Genomic DNA, 12,758 nt, shown 5'->3' with positions numbered 1-12,758 from the left:
CTCCAAAATTGTTGTGATCCTCTATACTTGTGGGTTATCATGCATTACCAAGAGGGCCCAGAGATATCTCTCTGATACTCAGAGTGACAAATCCTAATCTCGATCCATGCCAACCCAACAAACTCGTTCGGAAACACCTGTAGAGCATCTCTATAATCACCCAGTTACGTTGTGACGTTTGATAGCACATAAGGTGTTCCTCCGATATTCGGGAGTTGCATAATCTCATAGTCAAAGGAATATGTATAAGTCATCAAGAAAGCAATAGCAATAAAACTTAACGATCATTATGCTAAGCTAACGAGTGGGTCTTGTCCATCACATCATTCTCCTAATGATGTGCTCCCGTTCATCAAATGACAACACATGTCTATGGTCAGGAAACTTAACCATTTTTGATTAACGAGCTAATCAAGTAGAGGCATACTAGGGACACTTTGTTTTGTCTATGTATTCACACATGTATCAAGTTTCTGATTAATACAATTCTAGCATGAATAATAAACATTTACCATGATATAAGGAAATACAAATAACAACTTTATTATTGCCTCTAGGGCATATTTCCTTCATCAAGTGCTCGTATATGTACTCCATATTCGAATTCATTGCTTCAAAGAAAGGACAAAAAAATTAGCACGAACATTTCACCAAACACTTGTCAGACGTGATGACCCCTGTAGGGCGGATGGTGCCTGCGCGGCGGAGGACTAGCGGCATGACAACCGGGTGTGGCGGTGGAGACCGCGGAGGTCCGGAAAGGGTTTGACGGGGCGACCGGGGTGGTAGAGCGGCGATGTCAACGAGGGAGGAAGAGGATGCAAGAAGGAGGGAAGGATGAAAGCGCGGGGTCCGGAAGGGGTCTTGGGTGAGTCGGGGGTGTCGGAGTCCAACGTGGCAACAGTCTGGACTCCCGCAAAGCTTTCCTAATTTGCTTTCGGTTTGCAGGGAGACAAACAAGCAAACTAATCCACGAAACAATGTGGGACGATGTTGGATGACAAATTGCACCCGAATAGCTTGATCCAGACGTTTCCTATGTACTCCATCTGAAATTATTTGTCACGAATATAAATGTATCTAAATATATTTTAGTTCTAAAATCTAAACACACTCATTTTTATCTATTTCTACGACAAGTAATTAGGCCTAGAGAGAGTAGTATTTTATTATTTTTCACACTGTCAGCGTGACTCACGCATGAAAATTGTTGGCGACATACAGTTTGCTACTCCTTGCCCGGGCCCACGCTCCAGTGTCCAGATAAGCGAGCGCACGGGTCGCCGGTCGAAGCGGATATGCGGCACGCCGCTCTACTTGCCTTGCTTCCATCGCCGCGTCTTCTCTCACATAAACGCACGCTTCCATCGGGAACAGACAGCGGTGCGTAGCAAAGGAAACACGGCGAGGCCGGCGATGGATGTCAAGTGCCGGCGTCTGGAGGGGAAGGTGGCCGTCGTGACGGCTTCCACGCAGGGCATCGGCCTCGCCATCGCCGAGCGCCTCGGCCTGGAGGGCGCCGCGGTCGTCATCTCCTCCCGCAAGCAGGTCCAGCCACACCCCTCCTGGGGTCTCGATTGCGTCGGCCGTGTGGTTTGCTTTCTCTGATCGAGTGGTTTCTTGGCGCCGCAGAAAAACGTGGACGAGGCGGTGGAGGGCCTCAGAGCAAAGGGGATCACCGTGGTCGGGGCCGTCTGCCACGTCTCCAACGCCGAGCAGCGCAAGCACCTCATCGACACGGCCGTCAAGGTGAGATTTAGGCTGTCTGTTCTTAGTTCGGTGGTGGTGGTGGTAGGGTGAGAGATTTCCTTTGACAGTGCTGGGGCCTGGGGCTCTTGGGTTACAACGTTGTCAGATTCGTTACTTGGGAGCTGCGATTTTAAATAGATCGGCACTCTACAGTGGAATTTCGGCCCGGGTGAGGTGTTGGTTTACTAGACTGTGAGTTGTTCCCAAATGTTGACCAAATTCTGCATACCATTCTTGTTGGCTGTTAGACAAAATAGGAGAGGGCGAAACTGCTATTCTGCGACCCTGTTTGTTTCAGCTTTAGGCAGCAGATTCTCCTAGGAAAAATCAGAAGCTGAAACAAACAGCTATTTGGAATCAGCTTGCCATTGAAGCTGGAGCTGGATTCGGGCCATTTTCAGTGTAATTGCCTGAAGCACGTCCAAGTGTACTTCAGTGAAGCAAATCCACAGGTGATTCGAAGCCAACTGAAGTTGAATCAAAGAGGGCCAGTAGGGCGCGAATGTTCAGCTTGGAGGCTTGAAATGTGACACGCTGCTGGCCATTTGATTGCGTGTTGCGGCCATGTGTTTGTGTTTGTGTTTGTGATGGAAACGTGGTTAACATGGAAGGACCAGTGGGTGTTGCGCGATACGGCTGTCGCGCTGTAGCAGTATCCATTCTGAATAAAACTGTTTTCTTTTGAAACCAGAGCTCTCATTTGGAGAGCAGTACATGTGTATCCACAACTATGGCGATCGCTGTATTATTTTTGTTGCTGCTTAGTCCTACTTATATTTCTCTGCGTCTAATGATGTAGGAAGAGTTCATGGTTAGCATTTCATTTTGGGTGCATCTGAACTGTTTTTTTTATCTTACCACAATTACGAGCTGATAGTTTGTGCTCATATCTGAAATACTTTACTGCATCTGCATGTATACTTATGATTATTGCAGCCAGGTAGTATTGAAATGATTGTGGTAGTAAAAAAGTTGTAATGTCCCTGGAGATAGAATGGGGAATTTTTTAGGTGGATAGAACATGGATTTAGGATATAAGAGAGTTAGTTTGGGGAAGAAGAAAGAAGAATAAGAATTGGGGAGCGGATATTTGTACTCTCATTTGATATGCAATACCATTACAGTAGAAGGCTTTATAAATTGACACATCCTCACAGATATTGACCTGAATCACGTTACCAGCATGTGACACGGATCTACAGATAGCGACCTGAATCACAGCACCAGTTTGTGACACAACCCCACAGGGTCTGAAGATCAATATAAAGCAGTCTCATTTCCATCTCTCGCCCTTGCTATTTATGTCTTCTCTTAGCATCAACATCAGGGCGATCCTGCCCCAGTACAGGGCTGGTCCATGACAAAAAAATAATAATTATGTTACTGCAGAATTTCGGACATATTGATATTGTTGTCTCCAATGCCGCTGCAAATCCTTCTGTGGATAGCATACTAGAGATGAAAGAGTCAGTTCTTGACAAGCTATGGGATATTAATGTCAAAGCTTCTATTCTTCTACTTCAGGTGAATTAATGCTGCATTCTAAATCCTAATTTACATGTTCTATAAATAACTGTCGCACAAGTAATCACTTCCCATTTTCCTTATGTTAGGACGCCGCACCACATTTGAGGAAGGGATCATCTGTGATACTAATTTCTTCAATTGCTGGCTATAATCCTGATGCAGCTTTAACGATGTATGGTGTTACAAAGACTGCCCTTTTTGGTCTCACGAAGGTATATGCTAATCCTTTGTGGTTGTTGTGTTAGTGCACGCGCATTGATTCATATCAAAATTGTAAAGAATTGTGTGTTAGTGTGGTTAATACTCACTTCATTTCGATATACTCCCTCTGTAACTTAATGTAAGACGTTTTTGCATAGACCATGGAAGCATCGACTTACTGAGAAATGACTTCTTAATAACCCATTGAAAGACCATACCGGAACCACCTATGACCTAACCTCTTCAAAGCATTTAAGCAGGGGTGGAGAGTAGAAGCGTTGTAAGAACTGCTCTTGGTTCGCTGAATGGACAGACATTTTGATGATGACTCTTGCTTTCATGGATAGATATAGCGAAATGGAAGGACTATTTATCTTGATAAATATATTGTATATAGGAATATATTTGTCCTAGGCAAGTTAATTGATGGACTTGCTTCAGGGGAGAGCATATATATAGGTAATCCACAATTTTATATGAAATTTATCTCATCATGAGACATGCTGCTTGTATGTGGTGCCACTTCGTCTTCGGAAAGCAAAGCTACCACTGACAGGGTGGGGGGATGCTCCTACAAATTAAGCAAAATTATCTTGTAATAACAAGCTCATAAATTTACACTTTGAAAACCCGGGAACTGGAATTTTGTGGCTATAAATAAGCGATTGGATGTTGTCACTTGTCACCTTGAGAAAGTTTTCGAGTTCGATTCTAGGTTCCCTCCAAATCCTTACACACTACAGACATGCTTATGAATTGAGCTATACTTTTAAGTGCACAATTAATCAGATTCAGTGATTCACATCTGGCAAACGCCTAACTGTAATTTAGTGTCTACGAATGTGTGCACTGATGCGCAAGCTCGATAGAGTTTAATAGATTAGCATGATGAATCTTGCATTCACACATATGGTCAGATGTTGCACGTCTACAGTTTAGAGTACCAGATAGCCATCTAACAGAACATTGTAAACTTTCATGACAGCTGAAGTTGTATTACAAGGCGGTTTATTCCCATCACTGGGTATTCATGTTGTAACTTTGTGACCATATTTTATTGTTAATTGTGGATTTTATGTACATGTGACAACTTATGCATGTGTGCACATGATCTTGAATTGCCTAGTTGTGCATCTTAAAAAAATCTGAGAAAAATTATGTGCAGCAAGTAAAACATTTGCACTTGCAAAAAGTGCGCACATACAAACAAATAAGACTAATAATAAGTAGCACAATTTTCTGTTTTTTTTTGCACCCATGCACATAAGATAATATTTGTGCACTTCTTTTTGCATGTGCGCTTGCTGCACATCATTTTTTTGATATTTGTTGTAGGGTGCATAAGTGTGACTTTCAAGTTCGTATGCAGTCACCCATAAGTGCACATATGCTTTTCCCCTTAGGCCTCTTTTGGTTCATAGGATAGGATTATCATAGGAATAGGAATCTTGTAGGAAATGAGATGACATGTATCTCAAATCCTATGAGTAGGAATAGGAAACAAGATGTCATTTGGTTGACATCAAAGGAATTTTTCCATTGAGTCTAGGCTCTTTTTTATTTTCCTATGAAATGTGGAGGATAGGAACCAATCCTATGTAGGAATAGGAATCCATTCCTATGAACCAAAGGGCTTTAAAGGAAAAAATCCTATAAAAATCCTATCCTCTAGAATTCCTATGAAATTCCTCTAAAGCAAAGGAGGCCTTAAACTGTCAGGATATACATTGTTTTACACCTGAAGAGGAATTTTCTCCACTGACTCTGTCCATATATGTATCCTTGTCCAGGCTCTTGCTACTGAGATGGGCCCAAATACCCGTGTTAACTGTATAGCTCCTGGGTTTGTTCCTACACGCTTTGCTGGTTTCCTCACAACTAATGAGACCATCGTGAGTAATTTCTGATATCCATCATGCTCCTTTTCTTGTATATGTTGGTATATCTGGTTGGTCATACTCATAACAAAGAGGCAAGACCCTACATCACTTACAAGGAAAAGTGAATCAAGAGGGCAATTGTACATTTTGAAAGTTTCTTGATGAATAAGATTCATTACTAGCCACACATTTGCTGCCTTGTACTGCTGACACAGGCTTATACATAGAAAGCAAAAGCCTGCACATATAAATACACTGATTTTCTCATGAATTATTATGTTTCCCAACTATACTGCAATTAGTTTTTTACGAACAAGAAAGTAGATAAACTTTATATTTTGAAAAAAGTTCAAATTGTGCAGCAACTATTGCCAATATGGGATAACATTATAACTAACATTACTGTTGAAAAACGTGAAGGCGCTATTTTTACTTTACACATGGAATGACCTCTGTCAAATCTCTGAAAGCAAGGGAGCACTCAGAAAAATGGTACAGTTAAGACACAGAATGAACAAGAGATTTAAAAAACACAACTCATTTCTTACAGAAATATAATTAGCATCAGACTGATTAGCATGCTGTAGGTTTAACGTCCAAATCATCTCAAACGATGTTGCACAAGCTTATCTCCAATCGGTGCTACCCCAACTCTAACACGTATATCATCATTTCAGACCCAATCCTTTCTTGTGTGGCCACATATCCATCTCAACATGTGCATCTCTGCTACACCGAACTGCTGGACATGTCGCCTTTTAGTTGGCCAACATTCAGTGCCATACAACATCGCATGTCGAATCGCTATCCTATAGAACCTGCCTTTTAGCTTTTCTCGCACCCTCTTGTCACAGAGGACACCAGAAGCTTGCCGCCACTTTATCCATCCAGCTTTGATTTGATGGCTCACATCTTCATCGATATCACCATCCCTCTACAACATTGGCTCCAAATGTCGAAAGGTTGCCTTCTGAGGTACCACTTGCCCCTACAACATTGGCTCCAAATGTCGAAAGGTTGCCTTCTGAGGTACCACCTGCCCATCAAAGCTAACCTCCTCCTCATGCCTAGTAGTACTGAAACTGCTTCTCATGTACTCAGTTTTAGTTCTACTAAGCCTAAAACTGCATCTCATGTACTCAATTTCAGTTCTACTAATCCTAAAACCTTTCGATTCCAAAGTCGGTTTCTGCGGCTCTTTACTTTATATTATTAACCCCCTTCAGACTATCGTTGACTAGCACCGCATTATCCGCAAAGAGTATACTCCATGGGATATCTCCTTGTATATTGTGAGCTCATCATCACCAAAGCAAAAAGATAAGCGCTCAACGTTGACCCTTGGTGTAGTCCTATTTTAATTGGAACACCATATGGGGGAGCTCAAACCAATGCAACAATGCAAAGCTAGGTCAAGCAACAGATGCTCAACTCACTCTCTCAGTCTCACAAGACGCAACTCAAGAAATTAGGAGATAGAGGGGAATCAATGGAGGAGATCAACAAATGACTCCAAGAGCCATCCACGAACCCCCCTTCACATAGAGGGGAGATAGGGGTTTGGGGGAGGTGATTTGTGGCTCAGAAGAGTGGTAAAAACATGTATGAATGGCACCCAAACCGGTGGGGAAGAAGAGCCCTTAAAGAGCCAACTCCCCAAAACTAGTTGTTTGGCTCAAACAGACCTTCTCTGGACACCCCGTGCCCATGGGCCCCGTGGGCATGGTACAAGCCCGTGGGCACGGGAGACCCCGTGCGCATGGCCTACCCAGAAACAGCCTACAACAGAAACCTAAACATGCATAAGTCATACGAACTCTGATTTTGATGATCTTGGGCTTGTTTTAAAGCTATGGACAAGCCCAAGTCTACAGATAAAGAGCCACCCAAGATTAGAAATAAAGAATGATGCAAAAATGCGAAGGTTTGAGCCCTCTACATACGACGTGATCAAGCTACTCGCCCGAAAGTCCCTCTTGATAGTACGGCTATCAAACCTATAATCCGGTCTCCCGCCAAGCCCCATGAGACCGGTAAAACTAGGGAAACCTGGCTAAGTTATACCTTTGCCTTGCGCATTCTGCTTCAGCTTGATAAGGACGTTAATGCTTGCCTCAAGTTGAAATCCTTTTCTTGACCACAATCACTTGGTGAACATACTTGAATTGCTTCCCCCGATTGCAGTGAGGGAAGCCTTCACTTGAGCACATCTTCACATGTACATTATCACGAGGTGGACCGCAAGCTTCAAAGCATGTAATCTCCAGATGCTCATCTTGCACTTGCACCTTCCAATGACCATCACCACTTGATGTCGCTCATCTTGCACTTGCACTTCTCAATGACCATCACCACTTGATGTCATCCTTACATAGGCTACTTGAAATCTTTCTTTTGACACAAGCCCATGAGAAACACCTAACCCACATAGACATAACAAACATATAGCATGTGATTGTTCACAAAGCGCAATTCACAATTACTTACCATACCACTAGATCACTAGATGCCATGCGGTACATTGGTTGCGCTTGTGTATTGACCATCTAGTATTCAATCTTCTAGCTTCATCTTGGTCAACTAACATCTTTAGTCATGCTCCATCTTGGTTTTTAAAAGTCACAATGAACTTTTTATTTCGCTTCATTGCTTCAAGACTAGATCACCAAAGACTCTTTCATGACCATATCAAGTTTCACCATGGACATCATATTGGTCATCACTTGCTCTTCTAAATGCTCTATCACAATCTCTTGAGAGGCACAATGAATTATTCACTCTAGTAGCTTGATTCAAGACTTGATCAACCAAAACCCAACACACAAACCCAACATGTTCTTGTCTTATAACCATAACTTGAATTCTTCCTTAAATAATTCTCTAAAGTCCTTGATCCTTATAAGCTCAAATATGTCAACCTTTGATATCCTCCAATGAACTCCACCTTGATCATATTTGGTTACGCATTGAGATCGATCTTGATGGCTTCAATAGATATCTCCAAAGACCAACTGGTAACCTCACTGGACATGAGACCCCAAGAGTAAAACCCTAGGCCCTGGCCGTGGGCATGGGGCCAGGGACCCCATGCGCATGGGGCATCTAGAGAGTTTAACACTCGACCTCGTGTGCACGGAGGTCAGGAGGCCCATGCGGACGATGTGTCTGGAGAGGAGGCCCATGCGGACGATGTGTCTGGAGAGGAGGCCCATGCGGACGATGTGTCTGGAGAGATTTCCCTGGGCACGAGGTAAGCAGAGAGGGATACCATGATGATCTCTACGTGAGTCTTTTGATGGAACTCTTCCCAAATCAAACCAATATGCTTCATGCATCACTATGGAACAGTTCTTCATGCAGGATACAATGCACTTGATGCTCCATATGAATTGTCATTCAATACCAAAGCTTAGAGCATATCTTCATCTTTATGGCAATCATCCTTGAATCCATCCAATATCCTTAAGGTACCACCTATGGAATATTCCTTCAAATATATCTCCATGAAAGCATTAGTCCATAGAGATTGTCATTAATTACCAAAACCACACTTAGGGGCTACATGCACTTTCAGTATCATCAAAGGAGTCGTCCAACTCAATGGCTGAGCTCTCATTCTCTCCATTGAACAGTTTGTTGAAGTACTCTCGCCCTCTATTCTTGATCTCCTTGTCCTTAACCAGAAGTTGACTTGTTCCATTCTTGATGCATTTGACTTGGTTGACATTCCCCATCTTCCTTGTAGTTGTCCCTTTCGCTTCCCTCATGTTTAAACGCTGAAAGAGGCCCGACCCATTGCTTCACTCACAGCTCGCTTTGTGGTCTCTTTGTCACCTTGTACTTCTATATGTTGTCTGCACTCCTATCCAGGTGTAGGCGTACATTCTTTCTTCTCCTTAATAGCCTTTTGGACATCATTGTTCCACCACTAGGTAACCTTCGCTTCGCTTCTACTCCCCCTCTTCACCTCAAACTCCTCTAAAGCCACCTTTCGAACTCAAGTTGCCATCTTCATCCACCTATTGTTTGCATGACCTCCTTCCTCCCAAGAGCCCTCCTTAATAACCCCCTCCTTGAAAGCCTGAGTTGCCTCCCCTTGAGCTTCCACCACTTTGTTCTAGCGACTTTGGCGCACTTATTCCGCCGGACAGATATCCGAAAGCGGAAGTCAGCCAGCACAAGCTTATGTCGTGGGACAACACTCTCTTTAGGTATCACCTTACAATCTAGGCAAAAACACGTCTGTCTTCTCTTCTCGAGAGGATGAAATCAATCTGGCTAGAGCGTTGACCACCACTACAAGTCACTAGATGGGATTCTCTCTTTCGAAAGAGGGTGTTAGCTATGATCATGTCGTAGGCTAAAGCGAAGCTTAAGACATCCTATCCTTCTTGATTCCTACTGCCATAACCAAGGCCCCCATGCACTCCTTCAAAACTTGTGTTAGATGTACCCACATGGCCATTGAGGTCTCCTCCGATGAAGAGCTTCTAGCCAATAGGTACACTCCTAACCATGTCCTCATGCCTTCCTAAACTCCCTCTTGGTGTTCTCATTGTGGCCCACTTGTGGGGCATATGAGTTGATAACATTGAGCACTAAGTCCTCAACAACCAGTTTGATCAGGATAATCCGGTCCCCTTGTCTCTTGGCATCTACCACTCCATACTTGAAGCTCTTGTTGATCAAAGATACCTACTCCATTTATGTTTGTAGTTGTCCCCATGTACCACAGCTTGAAGCTGGTACCCTTCACCTCCTTCGCCTTTTGTCCCTTCCATTTGGTTTCTTGAACGCGCAGGATATCAATACCTCTCCTCACGGCTGTATCAACTAACTCCCATAGCTTACTAGTCAGGGACCCTATGTTCTAGCTACCTATGCAGGTCCTACTAGGCTCGGCTAGCTTCCTTACCCTTCGCATTCGTCGAGTCAAATGCGAAGACCCTTGGCGTTGATGTAGCGCGGCACTAAGGATGCGACGACCCGGTCCGTGCTCGCTTATCACTAGATCAAAATCAAGATACGGCCCATCAACGGGGGGAGGGGGGGCTTGCCCATTTAACAGCACACTTGGGTTCCAATATGGCTCGTCGGTAAGATGGTTATGCCCCAACAATGTACTTCTGGGTTTCATCTCCATAAGGGTGGTTGAGTTTTGACATTGGCTCGATCATGACCCTCCTTCTTTACCTGGGCTTCGAACCGGCTATGATGCAATGACCCCTTCCTTGCTCACTTATCATCGTATAATTAGCAGGCTTTGTTATGGTCTGCCATCGAGTCATTGACACATCACGGGAAGTTGGAGAACCAATCCAATGGGCAGAAAGTAGAAACACTGTATGGTTGTAGTGGGTCTTCTCATACCAAAAAGGACCCTCGACCAGTGTGAGACTTTTACCACAATCTCCCACTTCAAAAGATTAGTGTTATTAAATTGATCTTTGTACTTTCTCAATCATGGGTAGTTAGTTATCAGATGTGTTACATATTCATGGATGGCAATTGTAACTATATATGCCATAGTCAATATGATTATTAATATGGCGATTTCAATTAGCTAATGCATTGTTTTTCTTTCAATCTGCCAGAAATTCATTATTTTTATTTTACTTTAAGTACTCACTCATATCTTGCATTCAGTTGGTCTTTCTAGTACGGTAACAAGTTGATCTTTAAAAAAATGCTGTTTCAAACAAATACAATATAAAAATATATATTATATTTTATGAAAAATCTAGCAATATCAATTTGATATTGTCCATCTTGGTACTTTGGTAGTTCTTTCTAAGACTGCTTAGATTTTAAATGGCCAGGTTCTTCTAGATTCTTAATTTCTTTGATGTTCACTGTTATCCTAGTGCTTTTGTCATCTTACACATGGCACTGCTCTTCTCAGTCATAAATTAGGTTCTTACGAATGCAAGCTATTTCAGAACAATATTGTTGTCTGAATAGCTGTAGCTGTACCACCAAGTAAATTGAATGTATGTTTTCTTCCATGCATGTATATGTACCTAACCAAATAATTCTACAGAGAAATGAACTTATCGAGAGGAGCATACTTAAGAGATTGGGTAGCGTGGAAGACATGGCTTCAGCTGCCGCTTTCCTGGCATCCGACGATTCATCCTTCATTACAGCTGAAACAATTGTTGTTGCTGGAGGAACACAATCAAGACTATAGATAAGTTTTGAGGGTCAATCAGCTACAGTGTCATGATCAATAAATATAGTGATACTAGTAGGTCTAGTATACAACATTTCAAGCATGCTTAGATATAAACAAGATGCAGTGTAATAAATTTGATGTTGGGGCACCATACAGCAAGGACGAATGATAGTCTGTGGTCCGAACATGTATTTTTGTATAACCTGTGTTCATGTATAGGAATTGCGGTGAAGTGACAGAGTATGCCGCAGCATTTTATTTGGGGTTTCAGTTTTTCAGCGGTTTAGTGATTATTTTGAGCCAATGAAACATTGCAGGTTGAATTGCTGTACTTTGTCTCCCTGCCTCATTCATACTTGCACCCTTCCAGATTTCGAATGAGTCTTCAGTATGTCTTTATACTTTTGTTTTTCTTGCTTCGGCCTATTAGTCATACTTGGAATATTTGGCCTTCATTTTTTTGTCATTGTTAAGTTATTATTGCTGCATTGTTTGAGTCTAGGCGCAGTGTAGGAGTGGGTTAAGTTTTGGACTTACACAGTTCGTTACAACGGGCAACGTATTGAGAATTTCTATTTGGTGGTTTTTTTCTCGTAAACCTATATTTTGCTTGATTCAACCTGCAAGTCAGCAGAACATATTTGCAAAATAAATCAAGGTGGTAATTATTAGTTTATGAAATATATGATTTATGAGAGAGATATCAGTGAACAACAATCTAAACATATTAGTGAGCGATCGCGGGTGAAGGTGCAAGGGTGGTGTGAAAATTGATCTCATGGGCAGCTAAAGTTCTCAAGTGTCTGGTCCAAGCGTTCAAGCACTTCTGACCTATTCTCTGAGTTGTTTCAAACTCACAAAAGATTTTTGTAAGAAAATTACTATAACAGAGTCAAAGTACTGGTGGGTGTGATCATTCGACAAGAGAGGAATGCATTGGCAAAATTTGGAGAAAATGGCTATCTCTCAAGTCAAAAGGAGGGTCAGGCTTTAGGGACATGTAAATCTTTAATAACGCAATGCCTGCCAAGCAAGATTCGAGATTACATGAGAATCCTCATGGTCTATGTGTTAGGGTTCTTAAAGAAAGATACTATCCTGACGGAGATTTCCTTACGCCGGGGTGCCCGATTGAAGCCTTGCCTACGTGGTTGGCTATCATATGTGGTCATCATGTTCGGGTTTGATTAGACGTTGAAAACGGGAGCATGATAGAAATGTGGCAC

At 42.5% G+C, this 12,758-nt stretch overlaps 1 protein-coding gene across 2 annotated transcripts; it reads left to right on the top strand.

Moving 5' to 3' along the window:
* The first annotated feature begins 1,306 nt into the window (after positions 1-1,306).
* On the top strand, positions 1,307-11,859 carry LOC119301116 (tropinone reductase-like 3). Of its 2 annotated transcripts, XM_037578020.1 has the most exons (6): positions 1,316-1,548; positions 1,633-1,749; positions 3,139-3,273; positions 3,363-3,488; positions 5,268-5,369; positions 11,398-11,859. In XM_037578020.1, the coding sequence occupies exons 1-6, from the start codon at positions 1,417-1,419 to the stop codon at positions 11,545-11,547; spliced, it is 762 nt and encodes a 253-aa protein (XP_037433917.1). In that variant the 5' UTR covers positions 1,316-1,416; the 3' UTR covers positions 11,548-11,859. The 2 variants fall into 2 exon arrangements, with proteins under 2 accessions (XP_037433918.1, XP_037433917.1); XM_037578021.1 differs by lacking the exon at positions 5,268-5,369 and having other exon boundaries at positions 1,307-1,548.
* Positions 11,860-12,758: the final 899 nt, after the last annotated feature.

Source organism: Triticum dicoccoides, chromosome 5A (assembly GCF_002162155.2).
Source record: "Triticum dicoccoides isolate Atlit2015 ecotype Zavitan chromosome 5A, WEW_v2.0, whole genome shotgun sequence".
NCBI classification, from domain to species: Eukaryota; Viridiplantae; Streptophyta; class Magnoliopsida; order Poales; family Poaceae; genus Triticum; species Triticum dicoccoides.
This window is presented reverse-complemented; position numbering and strand designations above follow the sequence as displayed.

Coding starts and splice junctions, on each gene's coding strand:
- LOC119301116 (XM_037578020.1), top strand. CDS start 1,417: ATGGATGTCAAGTGCCGGCGTCTGGAGGGGAAGGTGGCCGTCGTGACG. Junction 3,489..5,267: donor CCCTTTTTGGTCTCACGAAG/GTATATGCTAAT, acceptor ATCCTTGTCCAG/GCTCTTGCTACTGAGATGGG. Junction 5,370..11,397: donor TCACAACTAATGAGACCATC/GTGAGTAATTTC, acceptor ATAATTCTACAG/AGAAATGAACTTATCGAGAG.